General features: G+C 46.9%; 1 protein-coding gene across 9 annotated transcripts in view; it reads left to right on the top strand.

The window, feature by feature from the left end:
• The window catches only part of ppip5k1b (diphosphoinositol pentakisphosphate kinase 1b), a 45,638-nt gene that overhangs the window by 7,815 nt on the left and 16,886 nt on the right, over positions 1-20,937 (top strand). For 8 of the 9 annotated variants that reach the window (XR_015106345.1, XM_086149162.1, XM_086149159.1 and 5 more), the window contains exons 2-19: positions 5,105-5,728; positions 7,232-7,427; positions 7,857-7,947; positions 8,030-8,115; positions 8,582-8,736; positions 9,337-9,438; positions 9,561-9,722; positions 9,965-10,086; positions 10,266-10,367; positions 10,930-11,016; positions 11,834-11,909; positions 12,023-12,132; positions 15,102-15,187; positions 15,769-15,894; positions 18,621-18,742; positions 19,341-19,523; positions 20,368-20,509; positions 20,577-20,800. Coding sequence is in view for 8 of the 9 variants with exons in the window: in XM_086149162.1 (XP_086005288.1) it covers positions 5,549-5,728; positions 7,232-7,427; positions 7,857-7,947; positions 8,030-8,115; positions 8,582-8,736; positions 9,337-9,438; positions 9,561-9,722; positions 9,965-10,086; positions 10,266-10,367; positions 10,930-11,016; positions 11,834-11,909; positions 12,023-12,132; positions 15,102-15,187; positions 15,769-15,894; positions 18,621-18,742; positions 19,341-19,523; positions 20,368-20,509; positions 20,577-20,800 (2,352 nt within the window). In the remaining variant the exon portion in view is untranslated. Of the gene's footprint in view, positions 1-5,104; positions 5,729-7,231; positions 7,428-7,856; positions 7,948-8,029; positions 8,116-8,581; positions 8,737-9,336; positions 9,439-9,560; positions 9,723-9,964; positions 10,087-10,265; positions 10,368-10,929; positions 11,017-11,833; positions 11,910-12,022; positions 12,133-15,101; positions 15,188-15,768; positions 15,895-17,972; positions 18,018-18,620; positions 18,743-19,340; positions 19,524-20,367; positions 20,510-20,576; positions 20,801-20,937 lie in introns of all 9 variants that reach the window. The other variant, XM_086149156.1, reaches the window with a different exon arrangement.

The raw sequence follows: 20,937 nt of genomic DNA, 5'->3' as shown, positions 1-20,937 counted from the left end.
ACGTGATCAGCGTGAATTGTTGGAACTGTAGTTTATGGTCAATGCACGCATTTGACGACTTTTTAAGATGTTCTCGCGGTCCACATAAAATGACGTGGTGGGACACATTTAGCCCGCGGGCATTGCGTTTGACACATGTGTCGTAGATACTTTGATAGCGCAAGTTGTCGGCCGCTCATGCAGAGGCCTAGTCTTTGCAGAAGGTAAAAGAAGAAAACACTAAAATTGTGCAGAGACAGGCTGAGAGAGCAACTGCTGCAAGGACAAGAGAATGATCTGAATAGAATCACAGATGGAGAAATCCGGAACGCGTCAACGTGACAAAGCACAGGAGTCGAAAGACTGAAAGCTTGAAAATAAGTCCATATTTTTTTTACGTGATGGAGCGCAGGGCTGTCCTCTGCTTAAAAAACAATGTGATTCTGAAATGTAATCAGCCTTCGGTCTGCATTTGTTTTCTTTGAAACAACAGACCTGAGTTTGTGTGTTTAAAAGAAAAAAAAAAATCATTAATAAATGTTCAAACACACTCTTTGACTTACAATTTGGTTCTTCTTGGCCGTTAACCTGCCTGTTCAACGGGAGCGGGCGACGCGAACCGCCGCTCATAAAAACGCCCCGCGCTCCCCTCCCGACAGTCGGTCTCAAAGGTTAAAAGCCGCTTTTATAGAAGCCGCGACGTCGATCTCCGGCCCCGTCGGTGGGGAAGGTCGGGGGTGACTCATCGGTGATGGGGGGGATGTTTTCTGTTTTGCAATGTTCTATGTCAAGGCGAACAGCCAGGCGGCTTGGAACACCACTGTCTGGCTCACTCCAGTTTTTCATATTTTTGTGGAAAACCATTCAAGCTTTTAAAGGTGACTAATTGCGATCCACGATTACACAAGCTACTTATTTTTAATACCACACGGACAGCAGTTGTTTACCCAGTGTCCAGGAACAACCAGTGCTTGGGTCCGTCGGATGAATCAGCCGATATGACACGCTCTGCGATCTCGGAGGTGTTCGAACTTGAAACTTTTAAAAAAAAAAGAAATCTTCTCGATTGTCACGGCGGCTGTTGCTCGGTGCCCGGCTCCCGCGAAGTGTTAGGCGAGTCAACGGATCCCAAGTTGCTCCCGATGTCCCGGTTAGTGCCTCGCAGGGCAGCTCTGCCACCGTAGGCGTTTGAGGGTGAATGGATGAATCTTGCACATACAAGTACTGTATTTTGCGGACTATAAGGCGCACCGCATTATAAGGCTCGATATCAATGAACGAGCCTATTTTCATTCATAAAGCTCACCTTAAAAGGTGCCCAATGTTAATTACCAATGTTGGATTTTGTGGTCATCTTGCTTTGTTCCCTCGGAAACCCTGTTTGGTCTGTTTGGTGCCGTTCATCTGCTCGCTTCCTACACTTCTGTACCATTGAGTCGTTAATGTTGAATTCTTTGGCGGCTGCTCTATTCCCGTGATCTATTGCCTTACTGATAGCCTTGAGTTTGAATTCCGCTCTGTAAGCATGTCTCTTAACAGGTGCCATTTTTGGGGGTCCTCATACACACAAATGTACAGTGATATTATGTTGAAGCACAATACATACTGGTATTACGAAACGTGGCGGAGGTAAGTGTACTACGTACCGTTCTCTGATTGGTTTATGGCTGCCAGCGATAGCGAAAACCTGAAGTTCGTGTGAGGCTGGAACAGCGATGTATTCCATCATCAGACTTTTATTTGACATCCGTGTGTCAGGTGGGAACCGTCCGAACAACCAATCAGGCGGAGCGGCGTTGTCATTTACCAAAGTTGCGCTGAAACATTTTGACAGATTTTTCAGCACAGTGTACCACATAGAATTGGTTTGAGGTCAGTTAGCACAATAAGAATACAGATGATTTTTGAGAAAATGTAAGGATTTTAAGTGTGCCTTATATTGTGAAAAATACAGTAGAGTTACTTGATGCCATCTTGAGCTCGCAGTCCGAGGTGAGTAAGAGAACGTAAGAGAACTTCCTGTAGATATTTGGCAGTTGTTTACCCTGGTAACGTCTTAATCCTGGTAACCCAGACAACCAAATTTCATCAATTAGCTAGACATACGGATGGATAGCTGGATGAAATTGATGAATAACCAAATCACCGTAAAGTTAAGCTACTGCCAGGGTTTGACGTGGCCAGCGTTGTTATACAGGAAGTACATCGTGCGGTCGACACGCGGTCCTGACCAGATATCGTGGCCGTGTTCAACAGGCAGATGTTCTTTCACAATCCCAGCGGAATGGGCGCCTAATGGCGGTCTCCATGGAGACCAGGAAGCAGGCTCAGCCAGCAAGCTGGAATTAGTTTGATAGATGGCACAAGGCTGAATTTGATACACTTACACATATGTTGGACTAGGAAAAATTTTAAAAATTGATTTCATACGGAATTTTTTTCAGTTGCATCAATTTAAAACCTCCCTGTGTCGTGCTGACCAGGATCACGCTGAGCAGAGTATCCTGAGTTTGAATAATTTACTGAATGATGCTGTGCACTGGTGTATGATACCCCGGCAGCGTAGCAGCCAACTTGTTCTCAAAGACTTTTGCAAGACCTGCTGGTTTATGACTCAACCAGAACTGCCCAAACCAAGCCAAAATAAACCAATTTTTTTCACCTTTGTTTTCTTTTTTGGACAATGCCTCCTGCTGATTTGCGCATCACATAACATTTGCACAAATCAAATGGCGGAGTTGATTTTAAAATGGCAAAACAAACCGGTATCCTGACTAGTCAGGGTCTGAACCCCTCAGGAACCACCATCAGGATTTAGTGAAAAATGTTTTTCTTGTAGAAAAAGATCTGCATTGTTGGCTCAAGTTAGCAGTATTAGTAAGTGTCCACTCTACCTGAAAGTTAGCCTTGTTGGAGCTGCTACGGTCACAATCTCATCTATGATAGAAATTGGAATTTGCATGATTTAAAGTATTTGCATACCGATTCCGCTGTTTTCCTGGTAACACGGCACTAGTTATATCACACCGGTGCCGCAAGGCCACGTTCTCGGGGAGCCAACCGGCTCAAAGCTGCCGATTTACAGCGGCTGCGGGTATTTATGTGCACGTTATCTCTGTTAGTGTTGTCCGACCCAAAGCCAGCCAGAGGAGCTTTCACTTAGTTTAGTGTGGCCTGTCATCGCCCCTAAGGATAGCGAGGATGAGTTATCTCTGGTTAGCATAGCTGGCCCGGGACGCCGCCCGTAACTCGGATCCACCGTCACACGAGGACAAAGTTATTTCTGGGCACCGGCGTCACGTGCGAGGTCCATTCGATATGTTTTGGCGAAAGAGCCCCGAAATGAAGGCGGCGACTGTGCCGCAGTAGCCAAATTGTCAAATTAACGCTAACGGCATCAATGGAAAAACGACAGCCGCACGCGTGAGTGGAAATGACTTAAAAATAAGTCGCCGCAGTCATTCAAAGACCGCGTGGCTCGCATAGTCTGCTCGCAGGCTAGCATTGAGTGCTGACATGATCCTCCCCATCTGTTCCCGGAGGCTTTTCCCCTCCGGTCAGCTGTTCTGGTTTTCGTGGCAGGATCGGGACACTGAAGGGGCAGCGGGCTGCGGCGGCGAGACGCAAAACAACTCCCGTCTGATGAAGCAGAGAATATATATATATATATTTCTGCGCCATCATATAGCTCGGCTGAGGCACAGCAAGGGAAGTGACTTCACGGCCCGGGCTTTGTGCCGAGTGATATTAGATTATAGGTCACTCAGAAGTGACAGAAAAGCAAGGACTGACCAAACTACCTCACAATTTTTAACGCCAATTTTAGGGGAAGGTTCATGTAGCTTGTCGCATTGCTCATCTGCCAACTTTTTAGTTCTGTCCAACCAAATTTTCGGAGTGCACAGAATGGATCTTTGTGGACACGGGGCGTACAGTGGATCGGACGGGAGCCCCTTCCCAAACGCCACCCCCTGCTGAATCTGTTTTCTCCTTACAGTTTTTCCACTGTGAGAGAATCTGTAAAAATAAGATAACTTGCAAAATACCTGACTGCGAGTTGCCATGGGATGATTCACGTTCCCATGGCAACACAGTTGGACTCACAAGGTGAAGCTATCTGCAGCGATTCATGGAACCTCCACAAATCTTGGTGGTGGACGTTTTGATGGAGCTTCTGCAGCGGCACCTTTTGCCCAACGAATACGACGAGAAGGAACCGCAGCTTTTTGCGCCGCTTACCAAAATGACTCCTGAAACACTGAAAAAGAAGCGAATTAAAACAAAACAAATCAAAACCAAATCATCCTGCTTTTACCGTCTCAGCATGCATGTAGTGTCGGCTATACCATCTTGGAAGATGTCCTTCTTAATGTATTATCACCACTCTATTATAAACATGATTTGCGACCTTTAAAACTTGCTACTGATTTTCACAACATTTCCATTTAATGACTTTTCAAATCTTGAAAATTGTATATATATTTATGTTATACAGTTCTTATATTCCTTTTGGTTGCTCCCTTCTCCTTTCTCTGTATCCTCTCCTCCTCACAAATCAACCAACATCACGTCCCCATTCACGATATCCATAAATGTCCTATATTTACAGAGGTTGTAAAAACTTAAATTTGGTTCACTTATGTAATTTTTTTTTTTAAATCAAATTTTGTATTCGCCTTCCCTAGCAAACAAAAATCAAACAAGCCGCGGCTCGTTTCATTTATTCCTTCTCACGCAGTCAAGAATTCATGACTGCACGAGACATACAACATTTGCACCCTCATTCACGTCATAAAGACATACAACATTCACTCTCTCCTTCACACTTCACGCAAAGACATACAACTCTTGCTCCCTCTTTCACACTTCATATCGACACAAACAACCGTTCACCTTCTCATTCACAAAAAAACTCCTGCATGTTTTTTGGACATTTGGGAGACTCCATAGGGACATCTAAATGGACCCCGGGACCTTCTCGCTGTCAGGCGTAAGCGCCAGCATGCCGTCTATTTCCATCACACTGCTGCTATTTGTGTCTGAACTCCATCTTATCGTGTCCACTTCAACCAACTTCTACTGAGTGTCTTTCCCATGTTTCTGTTTTCCGCCATCGTATCTCCAGATCAAGGACAGTGGTGACCAGAAGTTGACGGAGGGGCGTTTCCCCTGTGAAGAAGCGTCTCCACCCTGGAACATGTTGCCCTTCAGGGCCAGACCTCCTCTGTCCTGACACTGGGAGGTTCATCCTTGACTCATCTACCTCAACGCAGGAGGAGTCCTTTTCTACTTGGCTTCCTCCCCGGACCTCCACGGCTCTCCTTCCTCTACCTCAGCGGAATATGTACACATGCACATGCACTTGTGAAGGCACGTAGGCATTATCTGCCGGCTCGGAAAGCCCAACAGCGCCCCGCGGTTATCACTCTCAGGTGACGCTGTTTCGACAGGGGAGCAGCACAGTTGACCGGATATCTTCCTCGCTTATCGGCCACAATCGCCGCTTGACTCTGCACAAACTCCACGGGGAGGAGCCACCTGAGGCCACCATGACTCGCGGCGGCCCGTGATGTCCGAGAGCCACGGCGGACCAGGAGCCGGAGTGGCGGAAGGCCGGAGGCGGGGAGACGTAATACCCCAGTTTGTGGTCGGCTGCGAGGATGAAGAGAGCGGCGTGGGCCGAATGGAGCCGGGCGTGAGTCGCGACACGTTCGGAGAAGAAGACATGGAGGAAGAGGAGGACGAGTCGGTGAGTTCCAGGTGCTCGGCCTCCGAGCGAGAAGTCGGAGGTCTTGCTTGTCTTTTTATTGACACCGGGTGTCGTCTGGAGCCATTAAATGAGACCCGGTTGTTAGTTTTTCCATAGATAAGGTGTTTTATTATTATATTATCAGGAAAAGTAGCATCAGCAACTCGTTTCAACTCTTGTTTTCATGTCTTTTGGACTGTGGGAACAGAAGTGCAAAGGCTGAGAACAATGCCGGGCACAAACGGCTGTGGGTTGTGTTGTCTTTAGCTATAAAAGGACTTTGCTGCCGTCTAGCCTCGGTTTCCTCTTTGGCTTTTGTCTCACTCTCCGACTTGCTCACTGCATTCTTTGTCTTGAGACCGTGCGAAGGGTCCGCTCTCCTTAGTAACTACCCGTTTTCCGGCAGGACTTTAAGTTTCACAGTTTTTGGCCCGTTCGGGTCATGCACAGTTGCCGTGAAACCAAACAGTGTAACGGCGGTAAGGGGGAGTGTCGCACTTTCTCCCAGTTCCTGGTGTCCTCCTGAAACCTGCTACCGGTACAGTCCCGACTATGAATGTTTAAGCTGATTAGCACGTAGCTGTTACTGCTACTGTTATCATTTTATGCCCTCATAGCCCCCTCTGTCTCTCATCACACTGTGGTCGAGGCCGAAGGCCGCCCTTGTTGAGCCGTGATCCGGCGACCACACAGCTGCTGATTTGCATCCAGACTGACGATGGAAAATGTCAGTCGAGCAAAGGTCAATGGGGACAAAGTAGCGGCGCAGTCGGTATGTCAGGCTACGTGCTACCAGAGAAGCTAACGCAGATAAATAGCTATTGCTGAACACAAAGCAGGTGGGCAGGCTTCATAAATCAACCATGACATTTATTTAAAAAAAAAAGACATTGTTCATGGAAGGGTATTTTCAGAGTGTGTCCGGAGGGGAAGTTTAACAATCGGCGTATTTGGAGGATTTCAAATAAATCACGGGAAGTTGACGGTTCAATATTTCAGATAAGCCCCCCCCCCCCCCCCCCCCCGACTAAACAGTCCCAAAGGAGCCCGAATAAATGATTCAGCCGTCCTCCAGTGCAGAAAGGGGTGAAAGCCAAGCGCTTTCCGTGAGTCAACACGACCCCCGGGTGGTTTTGCGGGGTTCTCGAGCCCTCGAGCAGACCCTGCTACGTAACAGCAACAGGAAATTAATCTTCAACTAATTTAATTTAAAAAAAAATGCCTTTTTTTTTCTTTTTAAGGAAACAATCCTGAGGCTAGACAGTTTCTTCCTGTCAAATAAGATAGATGAGTTTTTCTTCTTTTTTTTTTTTTTTTTTTTGTGTCAGAGCGCAGGCCAGACGAATAACATTCACAGCAAAATATTCCTAAATGTCCTGACTTTTTGATACCTTGAGTCACTGCCGGTTATCAGAACAGAAACCGCGAATATCGAGAAAGGGATTTTCTCGTGTCCCGTCCTGAACGTACATCTTCCTAACGTGCGGCGCCTTCCCCGTCCAGCCGTCGGAGCGGCAGATCGTGGTGGGCATCTGCTCCATGATGAAGAAGTCCAAGTCCAAGCCCATGACGCAGATCCTGGAGCGGTTGCGCAAGTTCGACTACATCGAGGTGGTCATCTTCCCGGAGGAGGTGATCCTGGAGGAGCCCGTGGAGAGGTGGCCCCTCTGCGACTGCCTCATCTCCTTCCACTCCAAAGGTCCGGTTTGTTTGTTCAACGATTCAGGGGAATCTTGGTGAAACAATCTGACTGTTTATTTTCATTATGGAAAAAGAAATTCGTTGTTTAGTGCGGTATCTCCGTTTATGGTCCTGTGATTGACAGGTGACCTCTCGCCGGGATTGGCTCCAAAGTATGTCAAGATTAAAAATAGTTTAAAATATCCCATTGGTTTTTCTCACTTTGCCCCGCAGCAACGCAAACAGGAACAAAATGTAAAATAAATAAAAGATTTGTTACTTTGTGTGACGTATATACGAAAACAAATACCAATAACAGACGAATAACAAAGAAAATGCCAATTTATTTTGAGACAATTTATTTAACTGTAATTTATTTCCAGTGCTGCCAGGCTATCTTTTTTTTTTTTTTTTAATTTAAATTTAAATTTAATTATATATTTCTTAGGCTTCCCTTTGGACAAAGCGGTGCATTACGCCAAGCTCAGGAACCCGCTGCTCATCAACGATCTCAACATGCAGTATTTCATTCAAGACAGGTACGGCCGAACTCTCACGATGTTTAAACCAATAATATGGGAACGGAAATGGCGTTTACCTGCGGTCCGACACGTTTCCCAGGAGGGAAGTGTACCGTATCCTCCGGGAAGAAGGCATCGAACTACCTCGCTACGCCGTGCTGAACAGAGACCCCGACAACCCCGAAGGTAGGGCCGCCCGGCCACCGTCGCTCGTTCACAATCGCCGCGGAAACATGGGATGGTGATATGATCACACTTCATTTTTTTTTTTTTTTTTTTAATTTAATTTTTTATTTTTTTATTTAAAGAATCGACCAGTAGTCCATTTTCCTTGACACGCACTAACCGCAAGAAGGAGGAGAAATGTGATTATTTTGGCTGAAGAAGAAATTTAATTTTTATTTAGTTTTTTTGTGAATTCATGTTAAATTGCCATTTAAAGGGAGTATTTAAAAAAAAAAACAATTCTGAGCCGTTTCCTCCATTTTCAGAGCTGTTTCCCCGTGTCAGGCTAATTCAGCGTTTTACATTTTTTTCGCTGAAAGCGGGACGACCAAAAGTGAAGATGAAGATGTCGGTCCTCCACACGGACAGAAAAGTGATCTTACTTTAGCGAAGCTGTAAATAGACTGGACCACCTGTTCCGCTTCAGAGTGCAACCTGGTGGAGTGCGAGGACCACGTGGAGGTGAACGGCGAGGTGTTCCCCAAACCTTTCGTGGAGAAGCCCGTGTGTGCCGAGGACCACAACGTCTACATCTACTACCCGACGTCGGCCGGAGGGGGCAGCCAGAGGCTCTTCAGGAAGGTCAGGAACGACAGCCTTTCCAGAAACTCAAAAACTCACACAGTTTATGGCTACTTATTACATTACATTACATTACATTATATTGCATTTGGCAGACGCTTTTATCCAAAGCGACTTACAATAGAGGACATAGGGACTGCAAATACACCTTCAAATACACGATGCACAGGAAATATACAGAACAGTAAGCTTGGGTTAGTGAGTTATTTATTTTTTATTTTTTTGTTGCCGACTTGCTGCCGACCTGATCTGGGGCATCAGCGCAGTAAAAAGTCCTGAAAGAGAAACGTTTTTACCTGTTTCTTGAAGGTTGAGAGAGATGATGCTAGTCTTGTTGCTTCCGGAAGTTTGTTCCACCACTGAGGTAGTAGAACTGAGAACAGTTTTGCCTGAGATCGCTTAGAGCGAGCAAAAGGTACTGCTAGTGGGTTTGTATTAGAGGAACGCAGCTCTCTGCCGGGAACATAAGGTCTTATCATTTCAGTCATTACTTATTTTATTTTGGTATTTGCATTCATCCATTATCTCCCGCTTATCCTCATGGGGGATGCCGGAGCCGATCCCGCAGTTATTCCAACACTGTGTATGTCGTCGCCGCAGATCGGGAGTCGCAGCAGTGTTTATTCCCCAGAGAGCAGCGTACGGAAGACAGGATCCTACATCTACGAGGAGTTCATGCCCACGGACGGCACTGACGTGAAGGTACCGCTGCCTGTCAGTCACTCCTTCTGTTCGGACCAGAAAGAAATCAGCTCTTGAGACATTTTCTCGGGATTTGTGTGTGTGTGTGTGTGTGTGTGTGTGTGTTTGCACTCACCGCCCAGGTTTACACAGTGGGTCCAGATTACGCCCACGCTGAGGCGCGGAAGTCCCCTGCGCTGGATGGGAAGGTGGAAAGGGACAGCGAAGGGAAGGAGATTCGCTACCCCGTCATGTTGACCGCCATGGAGAAGCTGGTGGCCCGCAAGGTCTGCCTGGCCTTCAAGGTAAACCCCGGGAGAACCCGAAGACCCGGTTTCCGGCTCGTGCAAGTCCACGCTGGGCAGGAGGAGGAGAAGAGGTTTTTCAAAAATATCCACAAGTGTTCTTATGAGTGTGAAATGTGACGTAGCGCAACAGCATCTTCCCAAAACCCAGTCATTCCAACTCAAACTGAATTCTACACCAATCTCTTGGACAGGAGTACAGTGTGCGTGTGTGTGTGTGTGTGTGTGTGTGTTTCACCCAGCAAACTGTGTGCGGTTTCGACCTGCTCCGAGCCAACGGCCACTCCTTCGTCTGCGACGTCAACGGCTTCAGTTTCGTCAAGAACTCCATGAAATACTACGACGACTGCGCCAAGGTGCTCGGGTAAGAGACACACTCATGACGTGCGAGTAAGAGTGAAGAGTGTGTGTCTCATGAGGTGTGAATGAATAACTGAACGGTTGTTTTTAACAATATGAGCGTTGAATGAGTTCTTTCCTTTTCAAAATAAAAGCAACCGTAAGTTTGACATCCACTGTTGTCATTCTTGTTCTTGCCTCCAGGAACATGGTGATGAGAGAGTTAGCGCCCCAGTTCCACATCCCCTGGTCCATCCCCATGGAGGCCGAGGACATCCCCATCGTCCCGACCACCTCGGGCACAATGTCGGTATTCACGTGATCCACTGCCGCTTCTGCATTTTTTTAATTTCTGCTTTTTTTTTGGGGGGGGGGGGGGACTCCTTGAAAATCTAACATTTGAAGCCACAGTTGTGGAAGGAAACGTCATTATATTTAAAGAAAGATGGAATTTTTCTAAATTTTATACTTTCGTGTCATCGCGGTCTGATTGGCGGATGCAGAATTTTTTACATTACATTTACATTACATTACATTTGGCAGACGCTTTTATCCAAAGCGACTTACAATAGAGGACATAAGGACTGCAAATAACACTTGCAAATACAAGATGCACAGGAAATATACAGAACAGTAAGCTTGGGCTAGTGAGTTTTTTTAAATTTTTTTAAATAATTATTTAATTTATAATTTCATAATTTAGAATTTTATACATTATTTCCTATAATCCAAACTGACATCCATCACACACACACACGTAGTGATGTGTTTCCCGTGCAAGGCCACACCGCTCACGTAGGCCAGATGCCGCAGTAATTGACCCTCCGCCTTGTTTTGAATCTGGTTTCCTGTTCCTGCTCCCCGGCAGGATGGAGCTGCGCTGCGTCATCGCCATCATCCGCCACGGGGACCGCACACCAAAGCAGAAGATGAAAATGGAAGTTCGACACCCACTGTAAGAATTCAGCGGCGGGGCGTGTTTAGCCGGGTGCTTCCTGTTCCCACGTAGAGGAGGAGCTCCTCGCTCAGAGCTGAGATCATCTCTTAAACACTATTCGCCTATTTGTGATACACTGGTCGCTGCTGCGATGTAAAACCAATTGATAATCAATGTTCGTTATGCTATAAAAGAAAATGAACGCCTTGTATATAAGTTGTATGTACTGGAGGATTGAATGAATGGGTGAATAGTTGGTTGTCTATATGAGGAAGAGCTTTATGTCTATATGAGGTGTGAATGTTTGTAAACAAGTAAAGTTTGCATGTATATATATATATACATATGCTACATACACATCCTCATACATTAGGATTGAATGGATGTATGTGGTTGTATGTCTATTTGGGATGTTTATGAATGAGTGAAAGTTGCACATATCAATATGAGGATTAAATCAATGCGTGAATGGTTGTATGTCTCGATGTGAGGTGTGAATGAATGGTTTAAGTTGCATGTGTCTATATGAGGTGTGAATGAAGAAAAAAAAATGGCGAATGTGAAGTCGTGCAGTGACATATCTAAACAAAACGTTGCGCATGGATGACGTGATGGGAGATAATGAGATGTGATGAGATGAGAACAACTTTATTTATCTCGAAGGAAATTGTTGTGCCAGAGTTTCAAGTAAAAACATTACAGTAATAGATAATAGTAGAGAGGAGGAAGAATAAGAAATACAATGAAATATAAATTGTCTTAACTGTTAACTGTTAACTACAGCCTGCGGCTGAGGGAAGAGGAATTAAATAACTGCCGCGATGTCTCTGCTCAGATTCTTCGAGTTGTTCGAGAAGTGCGGCGGCTACAAATCGGGAAAGTTAAAGCTGAAGAAGCCAAAACAGTTGCAGGTGTGTTTCGCCGCCGCCCGTCTTTCTCTTCTGCTGTCCGGTCTGGGTCGCCCCAAACAACATTCGGCGTGTTTGGGAGAATCAGAGATAACTCAAGCCAGCTGCTTTTCCAGGAAGTGCTGGACATCGCCCGCCTGCTGCTGATCGAACTGGGCCAGCACAACGACTGCGAGATCGAGGAGAAGAAGTCCAAACTGGAGCAGCTGAAGACCGTCCTGGAGATGTGAGTGACGCGTCGCGTCCGAAAACACGCGGGTCCACCCAGATCCACCGCGGGAAAAAACAAAAACAAACAAAATAATAAAAAAAAAAAAAACAAACTCCACCTTTGACCCCTTCCATCCGCACACACCTTCCTGGTTTGTCTCTAATGCTTTCCTTTTCTCCTCTCTTCTCCTGCCCACCCACCCAACCACCCCAACGCCGTCTCTTCTCCAAAGGGAATCCAGCTTGACTGACACTCAGTACGCACCCTCTGCCCTTTACCCTTTTCAAAGGATGAGGTTTCACCACCCTGCTCTTTTCCGCTCCATCTGCAGCGTGGACTAAACATGAGCGAAACCGGGGGGAAAAAAAAAAAAAAAAAACGGGCGCGACGACTCGCAAATTTTTTCTCACGGGTAGCGTCGGCCGCATGAGCGCCGCGATCCGGTTAACATCCAGCCGTTTTGTCAGCCATTAACAGAGAGGACTCAAACGTGCACACACACACACAAATGGAGAAATCTCGAATGTGTGTGTGTGTGTGTGTGTGTGTGTGTGTGAGGGTGTAAACAAACGTGTGCTGTGCATGCCCCTCTGACCGCTGGCCGACCGGAGCCTCGTATCTCCTCCTCTTACGCAAAGATACGGAGCGAGCGTGATAGCTGGCCTGCATGGAAAGATACGGGAGGTGAGGTGTGAGCGCGCAGCGGAGGTCCAGGGAACCTTGCGGTGATGCCTCCACCCCTCTGAGACAAACCCCGCGTCACACACTAACAGCTCACAAGCTCCGACGTTGCATGATATAGCAAAACAAGTCAGGTTTTGTTTATCGCAACCCGGCTGTCTGAGGACATTTCCCATGTAGAGCATCGCTCTTCAAGATGAACACAAACGATTTATCCCGAACTATATCGGTTAGATGCCGACCGCTGACGGGATATAATGATAGCTTTAATATTCACAGAAGAAAAAACAATGGGGGACGCCCGGGGGATCCACGGGCCCCACTGGGAACCCACGAAAATATCATTTGATTCAAAAATAGTAAAAACAGGGGTATGTAACCCTAACCCTAATCCAAAGTATGTAGAGAAGAAGCCCGTTTTAAACGTAAAGTCTCTTCTGAAATATATCCGCTCACAATTTTCGTACAAAAAGGGACCGAAAAGGTCTCCGAAAGGGATTCGAAGTGACTGTCACTCTAACGTTGGAGCATCAAACCTGCTTTTCGTCAGCCAAGTCAACCGTTTCCGACCCGGGGAACAAAAACCGTCCCTCCTCTCCACCCAAACTGGTTTTCCCCCAAAGCCCACGTCTCTTTATAGCAACTCCCCCGTTCTGGGTCCTTTATCTTTGTCCGTCTCCCGACGGCCACCGTGCTCAGAGACACCGCCAGACCAGGGATCTGCCGCACGAGTCTTCCCACAGTCTGTGTGAGTGTGTGTGTGTGTGTGTGTAAGGATAAGAAGTGACATTGAAGTCATGGGTCTCACACACACGCTGTAAACCCTTTAACCGTTGGCTGATTCTGAAGTTCTAGAAAATGTGACAGACGTCTCGAGAATTTTATTTATTTTTTCTTTCCCCAGTCGCACCTTTGCTGCGACTAAAACGTCAACTTAAAAGATTTATTTTGAATCAGTGAAAACTGTCCAAGACATGAGCAAAAAGTCAAGTCAGATTTTATCTATCTTTAAATGGTGCCACACGACCACACTCTTTAGATTAGATTCAACTTTATTGTCATTACAGATGTGCAAGTATAGGGCAAAGAAATGCGGTTTAGCATCCAGCCAGGTGGGGAAATGAAAAAAACCTAACAGTATGTCTGTTATATTGCCAATAATGCTATGAATATTTTACGCCGATAGATTTTTGTATTTACTGTAGAAGTCTATAAACAGGAAGTGGGAGTATAATCAACAAGCAGAAATGTACAGGTGGTAAGTTATGCATTGCCGGTTGAAAGTGACATTGAAAAAGTGCATGAATAAATATGGAAAAGGGGGCTGCCGAAGGTTCCAGTAGTATAGTTTATTTATAGTAGTGGAGTACTTCAAGACGGTTGACAGAAACCCAACATTCCCTCACGCGAGCGAGCGTTTGAGGACCGCCGCGAGGAAACAACAGCCTTTTACCAGGGAGGACATCTCAGACAGATCCCAGCTCAATGTGGGTGGCCTTCTGCCTCGACCGGATGGGGTAGAAGAGGAGAGAAGGGCTGTAGGGACAAGCACAAACAATCTCTTACTAATAATAACAGTGGTGCTAACAGCTAATTGCTAATAGCTGAAATTATACAACAAAAGCCTTAGTAGTCACAGGAGAAATAACTGAACGACTGCCGCTGCAGCAGATAAAGCTACGTCCCTCCTGGAAAACTGCGAAACAGAACTGTTCTGGGACTCGGGGGAAGACGTTGTTTGCCAAACCTTTCCAAAACAACCCCGGGATGAGAGAAAACGACCAAAAGCAAGGGAGTAATTAGAACAAAAGGCGTAAGAAATGACTGGTTTTTCAGCTGTTTTGAAATTAAAGAAATGGCGTGAAAATTTGCATGAAAAAAATGACCTTCTGAAAACCCAAACATACAGTTCCTTGCAAATTAAATTAAAATTTGCAGACAGCAAATTAAGGATGTAGAAATGAAGCAAGCTTGTAAGTGGATAGAACTCCCTTACTGACTGGGATAGTTGAAATCATGATATTTACACACACACACACACACACACGGACAGAGCGAAATCATTGGAGGCTTCTGCTGCTTGCCTCGCTGACCGAGTGTATCATGACTAAAATCTGTAATCCAGCTGCTAAGCTTCGCTTTGCTAGTTTGCTCTCCTTTTTTTTTTTTTTTTTTTTCTATTAATAAATAATTTTTAGAGGAGAAACAGATTCTGTGAATGTACATGTTTCCTTTTTTTCTTTCTGCCGTTCTTCCATGTCAACGTTAGCTTGGTCTGATGTTTGTGTGTTTGCCCCAAACAGGTACGGTCACTTCTCAGGTATCAACAGGAAAGTCCAGCTAACTTACCTGCGCAACGGACAACCGAAGGCCTCCAGTGAGGAAGAAGGTGGGAACACACACAGGACGGGTTTGTGTGTGTGTGTGTGTGTGTGTTGGTAGTTCGTGAGACAAATCACGAGAAAGAGATTATACTAATCCTGTCATAATACACAGTGACCGCAGGTTAATGGAAGCTGAGCAGCTTTCTTCCTCTTTGGGAGATATAAGTCGATCCTCCTGTCTTTTCCGGAAAGTTCACTGACATGCTATCCGTGCCGCAAAGTTCCAATGAAAATGATAAACAAACAGACGTTTCCAGCATTAACAAAGAACCTTTTCTAGCTTCTGATGGAAAACGTTCCCTCAGAGCAAAAAACAGATCTACAGTAGCGCCTTTGCCACGAAGCAGTGGCTACGAGGCCGAGGCCAGATGGGAAGCATACAAGTCAGTCCCATCTTTGAGTCCAGACCTCCCGCTCTTAGGGCAGTGCCGTTTCTCCTTTTTCAGAAAAAGACGAAAGTCCAAACAGTACGATGTCAGTGCCCTGATTTTAGGAAAACGGCCCCCCGTTTCCTGAGAATCGAGTGAAAGTAGCTCCTGGTGGGATCGGGAGTGGAATTTGAAGGCGCTGCTTTTTGTCCGCCCAGATTCCAAGAAGGACGGCCCGTCCCTGCTGCTGGTGCTGAAGTGGGGAGGGGAGCTCACGCCTGCTGGCCGCGTCCAGGCCGAGGAGCTCGGCCGGGCCTTCCGCTGCATGTATCCTGGAGGTCAAGGTAACCAGACGGCCGCAGTTTTTGAAAGCCAGCCTCCTACGCCACGCTGACAAGCGAACCGAAAACTACTTGGGCGCCAGAGAGGGGGAGCATACAACTCCTCTTCAGTCGCAAGCGCCTTCCCGAAGTGTGTGTCCATGTTACGTAGCTGACGTGTTGTACACAGGAATGGGTATCATTTAAATGATATTTCCAATAATATTACAGCTTAGCTCATTATTAGTGGATAGGACTTTATGAGAAATATACATTTATATAAGAGTGAGGAACTGTCTGACCATCTCCAACTTCATGATGGATTTCATCTGAGCTGTATATTTTGATTTATACGGACTTTGATAGACATGAGCATTTTTATATTAAGAAACCATCCGACTACTTTAATGGTAACATTTATAATTATTTAGAATTCTCTGCAAAGAAAAAAAAAAAAAAAACAAACAACAAAAAACATTTGCTTTAAACACAAATAAACCGCCCAACGGCCAGATGGGGTTCGCTGAAAGGCTCCATTGAGCTCATTGCAAGGGCAGGGTTATTCCTCACGTGGCCGGGGGGTTCTACCCATAAACCGGTAACTGTTTACCAAGCGACTCTGCGACGTCCACCCTTTCCCATGTCGGCGTGTTTACGGAGCGTTTTCCAACGAAGTGGGTGTAACGTGCGCTGATGCGGGTTTTAAAAAAAACAAATAAACAAAAAAAAAAACAAAAAAAACACGACATTAAAAGGAAGAGAAAGTAAGCCTTTAGACTTGGAGTGAAGGGTTCATTAATAGCCCCTCACTGCAGGAGCTTTTTGCGGTTTCCAGAACCTTTTCAGGAAAGAGGCTGTTTCTTCTTGCAGTCAGAAACCGCCGCAGAACCAGGAACTTCAGCTCCATCTTAGCTCCCACCTCGAGGCAGGGTCTCGTTTATGGTTCTACTGGAACTCAGTGCTTGGTGATTGGCGGAACTCATAAGCTACGCCCGATACCAGATACTTCTTGTGGTCAGTGGAGCGCCATTTTTAAAATCTATTGTGGGAGTTGGTCAGATGTTTTTTGGGATAAAATGGTCAGAGCCGTTAAGAAATGGAGTGAGAAAGAGGTCTAAGCTCTGCCCTGCTACGCTGCAACTGACCAACAATTTGGCAGGAATAAGTGCAGAGTTAGCTAACGGTTAATAGGAGTTCTTCACATGGTGTCCAGGTCGTCTTCATCTTCTATTTGGGTGGTTTGTTTTTGAGTGTTGCACATGTCCCAGATCCTACCGTGGTCCCTCACTGCCTGTCGGAAGGCTAAGCTGAAATGTACCCCTTGAAGAGGCTGCTTCCTGGGACCAAATTCAAGCTGGACAGCTCTTAGAACTGTTCTGTCCAAAAGAAGCTGTCGTCTGAGCTTCACACCCAGTAGAGCGTTGCCGAAGTTAACCAACCCCTCACATTTGACAAAACCTCAACAGTTCCCAACCAAGTCTCGGGTCAACCTTGAAAAAACATGCCGTGTCTGACGTGGTTTCAGCTAAAATGCCCCTTTCGCTTGCTTTGTTTGAGCCTGCAGTTGTGTTTCCTTTCCTGTTGAGGCCGGGCGCTGGTCGGCCGCTTCCACAGCTAGTTACAGAAGCACGAATGACAAACCCCGGACTATCAGAATTTGGAACTGACGCGATCGAAAAAATCAAATTCTGAAAGCCGGGGTGTCGGATCTTAGTTGGCTTCGCTCGCTTTCTCCATTGTACATTTTCCACATCCGGGATTGAAATCTGAACACATCCATGCCCTTTAACTCTGGCTTTCTTAACCCATTGTTTTGAGCTGTTTCACCAAAGGAACACCTGAGCTGTTTTGTGGAAACCCTCCCGTTCGCTTTGTCCCCTGAGTCGTGGTGAAAATGGGAGCTATGCAAATGTTCCCTAAAGAGCTTGTTGTTCCTTTCATAGTGCACGTGGGGCCCCTGAAGGTGGCCGTCTTCCTTTCTCTGCTTCCTTTGTGTGCAAAGACGTCCTGCCTTGTCGCCCAGGGCCGCGGCCTCTCATTGTCTTTTCCCGGTTCTGTCTATTAACTCGTGCTTTTCTTTTCCCCGTGCGCTGCGCAACTAGCTGGTAACCGCCGGTCCCTCGGCTGCGAATCCCCAATTGATTGTGGTAAGAGAAGGGTTTGTGGGTATCGCCGCTCCTTCGCACACGTCCACCCGCCTTCCCCGTCCTCTTTAACACGCTCGGGCCTGTCCGACACCGAGATTGCAGTGGGTTGTGTCGTGTTGAAGTCTCCCCTCTTACACAACCGGGGCGCAGCCGAGGCGACCGCACTAACCCTCACGCATTTCCCCCCTGTGAGTTCTGGAGATGCCGCCGCTGGCGGTTGATTTGGTTTACGGCGGAGCTGCAAGGTGGACTAGAGCCTGTTCGGTGTCAAGTAAGGCATGGCAACCCTGGATGGCTCGACGACTTGTCGGCTAGTCAAGTAATTTGCATGAAGCGAGTATGATGTGATCTGCGATATTTGGGGGCTTCCACTCTTTACAGAAAGCGACATCAGCGATATTAGATCGACGCTAATTTCCGTTCATTTGGGGCCCCAAAAACAAGTGCAATCTTACAAACCATCTCGATCCCTGAAATTCACCCAAATTGAAACCCCGGCATCGACTGGTAGTACCTCCTCGTTGGTTAAATGTCCCGCCCGCCCACGAGGAGAACGCGGCACCACATGTTTTGATGTTTTCACCGAGCGGTGCCCCCTTTCAGGCGACTACGCCGGCTTTCCCGGCTGCGGCCTCCTGCGCCTGCACAGCACGTACCGCCACGACCTGAAGATCTACGCCTCGGACGAAGGCAGGGTGCAGATGACGGCGGCCGCTTTCGCCAAGGTAACTCTGGACTACAGTCTGGAATGTCGCTGACAAATGTAACTGCATTGCCTACCGAGGAAAAAAAGATACTATAGAAATACATGAAGGAATGATCTCAACATCATTTGACTGGAAGGTTCTTCAGCTAGGACAATTAAATTGAAACTTTTCAACTTGGCTTTCTCTGATTCATTCATTCATGATTTGATGTCCTGGGACCAGCAAGGATAAAAAAAGACAGCAGAGTTGGGGTATGAATGGGTGAGGTAGTGAGGTTGTGGTAGCACAGAATTTTATTAATGTAAAGCTCTGTCATACTGACAGGATAAAGTTTTATAGAAAAAGGTGGATAGTCCAGTGAGATAACCCATCCGTCTGATTTCAGTGTTTCTGCAGGTCCAACCACATCGTTGATGATTCAATTAGAAATTTAATGCGTCCGTTTACGATAAATACTGTCCCTGTAATCGAAGTAAAGCCATGGATTTGATACGAGACCGCAAAGAAACCCCTCGAGGACGTGCGGTGAATCCCCCCCCCCCCCCCACGGGTTGTAAATTCGCACGGCGCAGGAATGTCCCTCAGGCCCGTCAACGTGTCTCGGGTTTCTCGGCAGGGCCTGCTGGCCCTGGAAGGGGAGCTGACGCCCATCCTGGTCCAGATGGTGAAGAGCGCCAACATGAACGGCCTGCTGGACAGCGACAGCGACTCGCTGACCGACTGCCAGCAGCGGGTGAAGGCCAGGCTGCACGAGATCATGCAGAAGGACCAGGAGTTTACACAGGACGATTACCAGAAGGTATTCCGTGACAGGATAGCCGACGGCGCTTTATCCAGCTCCCATTACTGACACCGCCCTTGCTAATATCTTATCTGTCTTTGCCTATATCTGCTGATTTTAAAATTTGTCGTGTAATCCGTAAAACGTTATCGACACGGTGCCCAATCACCGTCCGGTAGCGAGGCCTGCAGAATCCTCAGAGAAACCTCAACGACATCCTGCCGATTCAGCCTGTGCAGCTTCAGGCCAGGTTTTTTTTTTTTTAAATGGTTTTTGACTAAGCCAGGGGTCGGAAACCGTCGACGCTTCACGAGCCATTTTCCCACGGAAAAGAAAACACCACGAGCCGAAAAACCCTTTAGACCTCTAAATTGAAGCCAACACTGCATCTACCCCCCCCCCCCCTTTATGCTAGAGAGGAAAAAAAAAGAAATTCTATTTTTGCATGCAGCAAAAACATTTTGCACTCCAAGAAAAGAAAAAGGCCGGGTCGAATGTCACGTTCAAATAAAATACTCCACGCCGATGTGAAATAAAAGGCAGAGCTTAAATTATCCCACTGTGGCAAACACAGAAAATGCCGTCCGTGTGCCGTCATCGTTTTATTTCGCGCTAAAAAAAAAAGGTTTATTTCACTGAACACTTCAAAATACATATTTGCAATTTTAAAATATTCATTTTACCTGGTTTTGCTCCTGAACCTCCGCGCACCTCAGGGCTGTTAAAGCCAAACAAACGGCGGTGCTGGAGGTCGCGGCGAGAAATTTAACATTTCATTTTCATGCTACAAGATCACCATAATCCCCCCGTATAGATTTCAAATTTAATAAACAAGGCAAACTAAAACCGCTGTGGTTTACAGCTGGCGCCGACCGGCAGCCTGTCGCTGGTGAACTCCATGAACATCATCCAGAACCCGGTCAAGACCTGCGACAAGGTGTACGCGCTCATCCAGAGCCTCACCTCGCAAATCCGGAAGAGGCTGGAGGACCCCAAATCTTCAGGTAGATGGAGTTTTTCGCCCGCCGTCATATATTTCGTCGCGCCCTTAACGCCGCGCTCTCGCCGCAGACCTGCAGCTCTACCACAGCGAGACGCTGGAGCTGATGCTGCAGCGCTGGTCCAAACTGGAGAGGGATTTCCGCATGAAGAGCGGACGCTACGACATCAGCAAGATCCCCGACATCTACGACTGCATCAAGTACGACACGCAGCACAACGCCTCGCTGGGCCTGGAGGAAACCCTGGAGCTGTTCAGACTCTCACGCGCTCTGGCTGACATCGTCATACCGCAGGTCAGAGGAAGGGGTCGGTCTTCGGCTAGCTAAAGGAGAAAAATGATTTCCTGCGAGGCGGTGCGGTGATTAGCACTTCTGCCTCGCTTTCTGTTTGCACTCTCCGTGGAAGTTCCCTGGGTTCCTCCCACGTGCAG

Source organism: Fistularia commersonii, chromosome 7 (assembly GCF_037954325.1).
Source record: "Fistularia commersonii isolate RoL2024-O1a breed Wild chromosome 7, RoL_Fcom_v1.0, whole genome shotgun sequence".
NCBI lineage: Eukaryota > Metazoa > Chordata > Actinopteri > Syngnathiformes > Fistulariidae > Fistularia > Fistularia commersonii.
The sequence above is the reverse complement of the archived record's forward strand: the minus strand, read 5'-3'. Positions and strand labels throughout refer to the sequence as shown.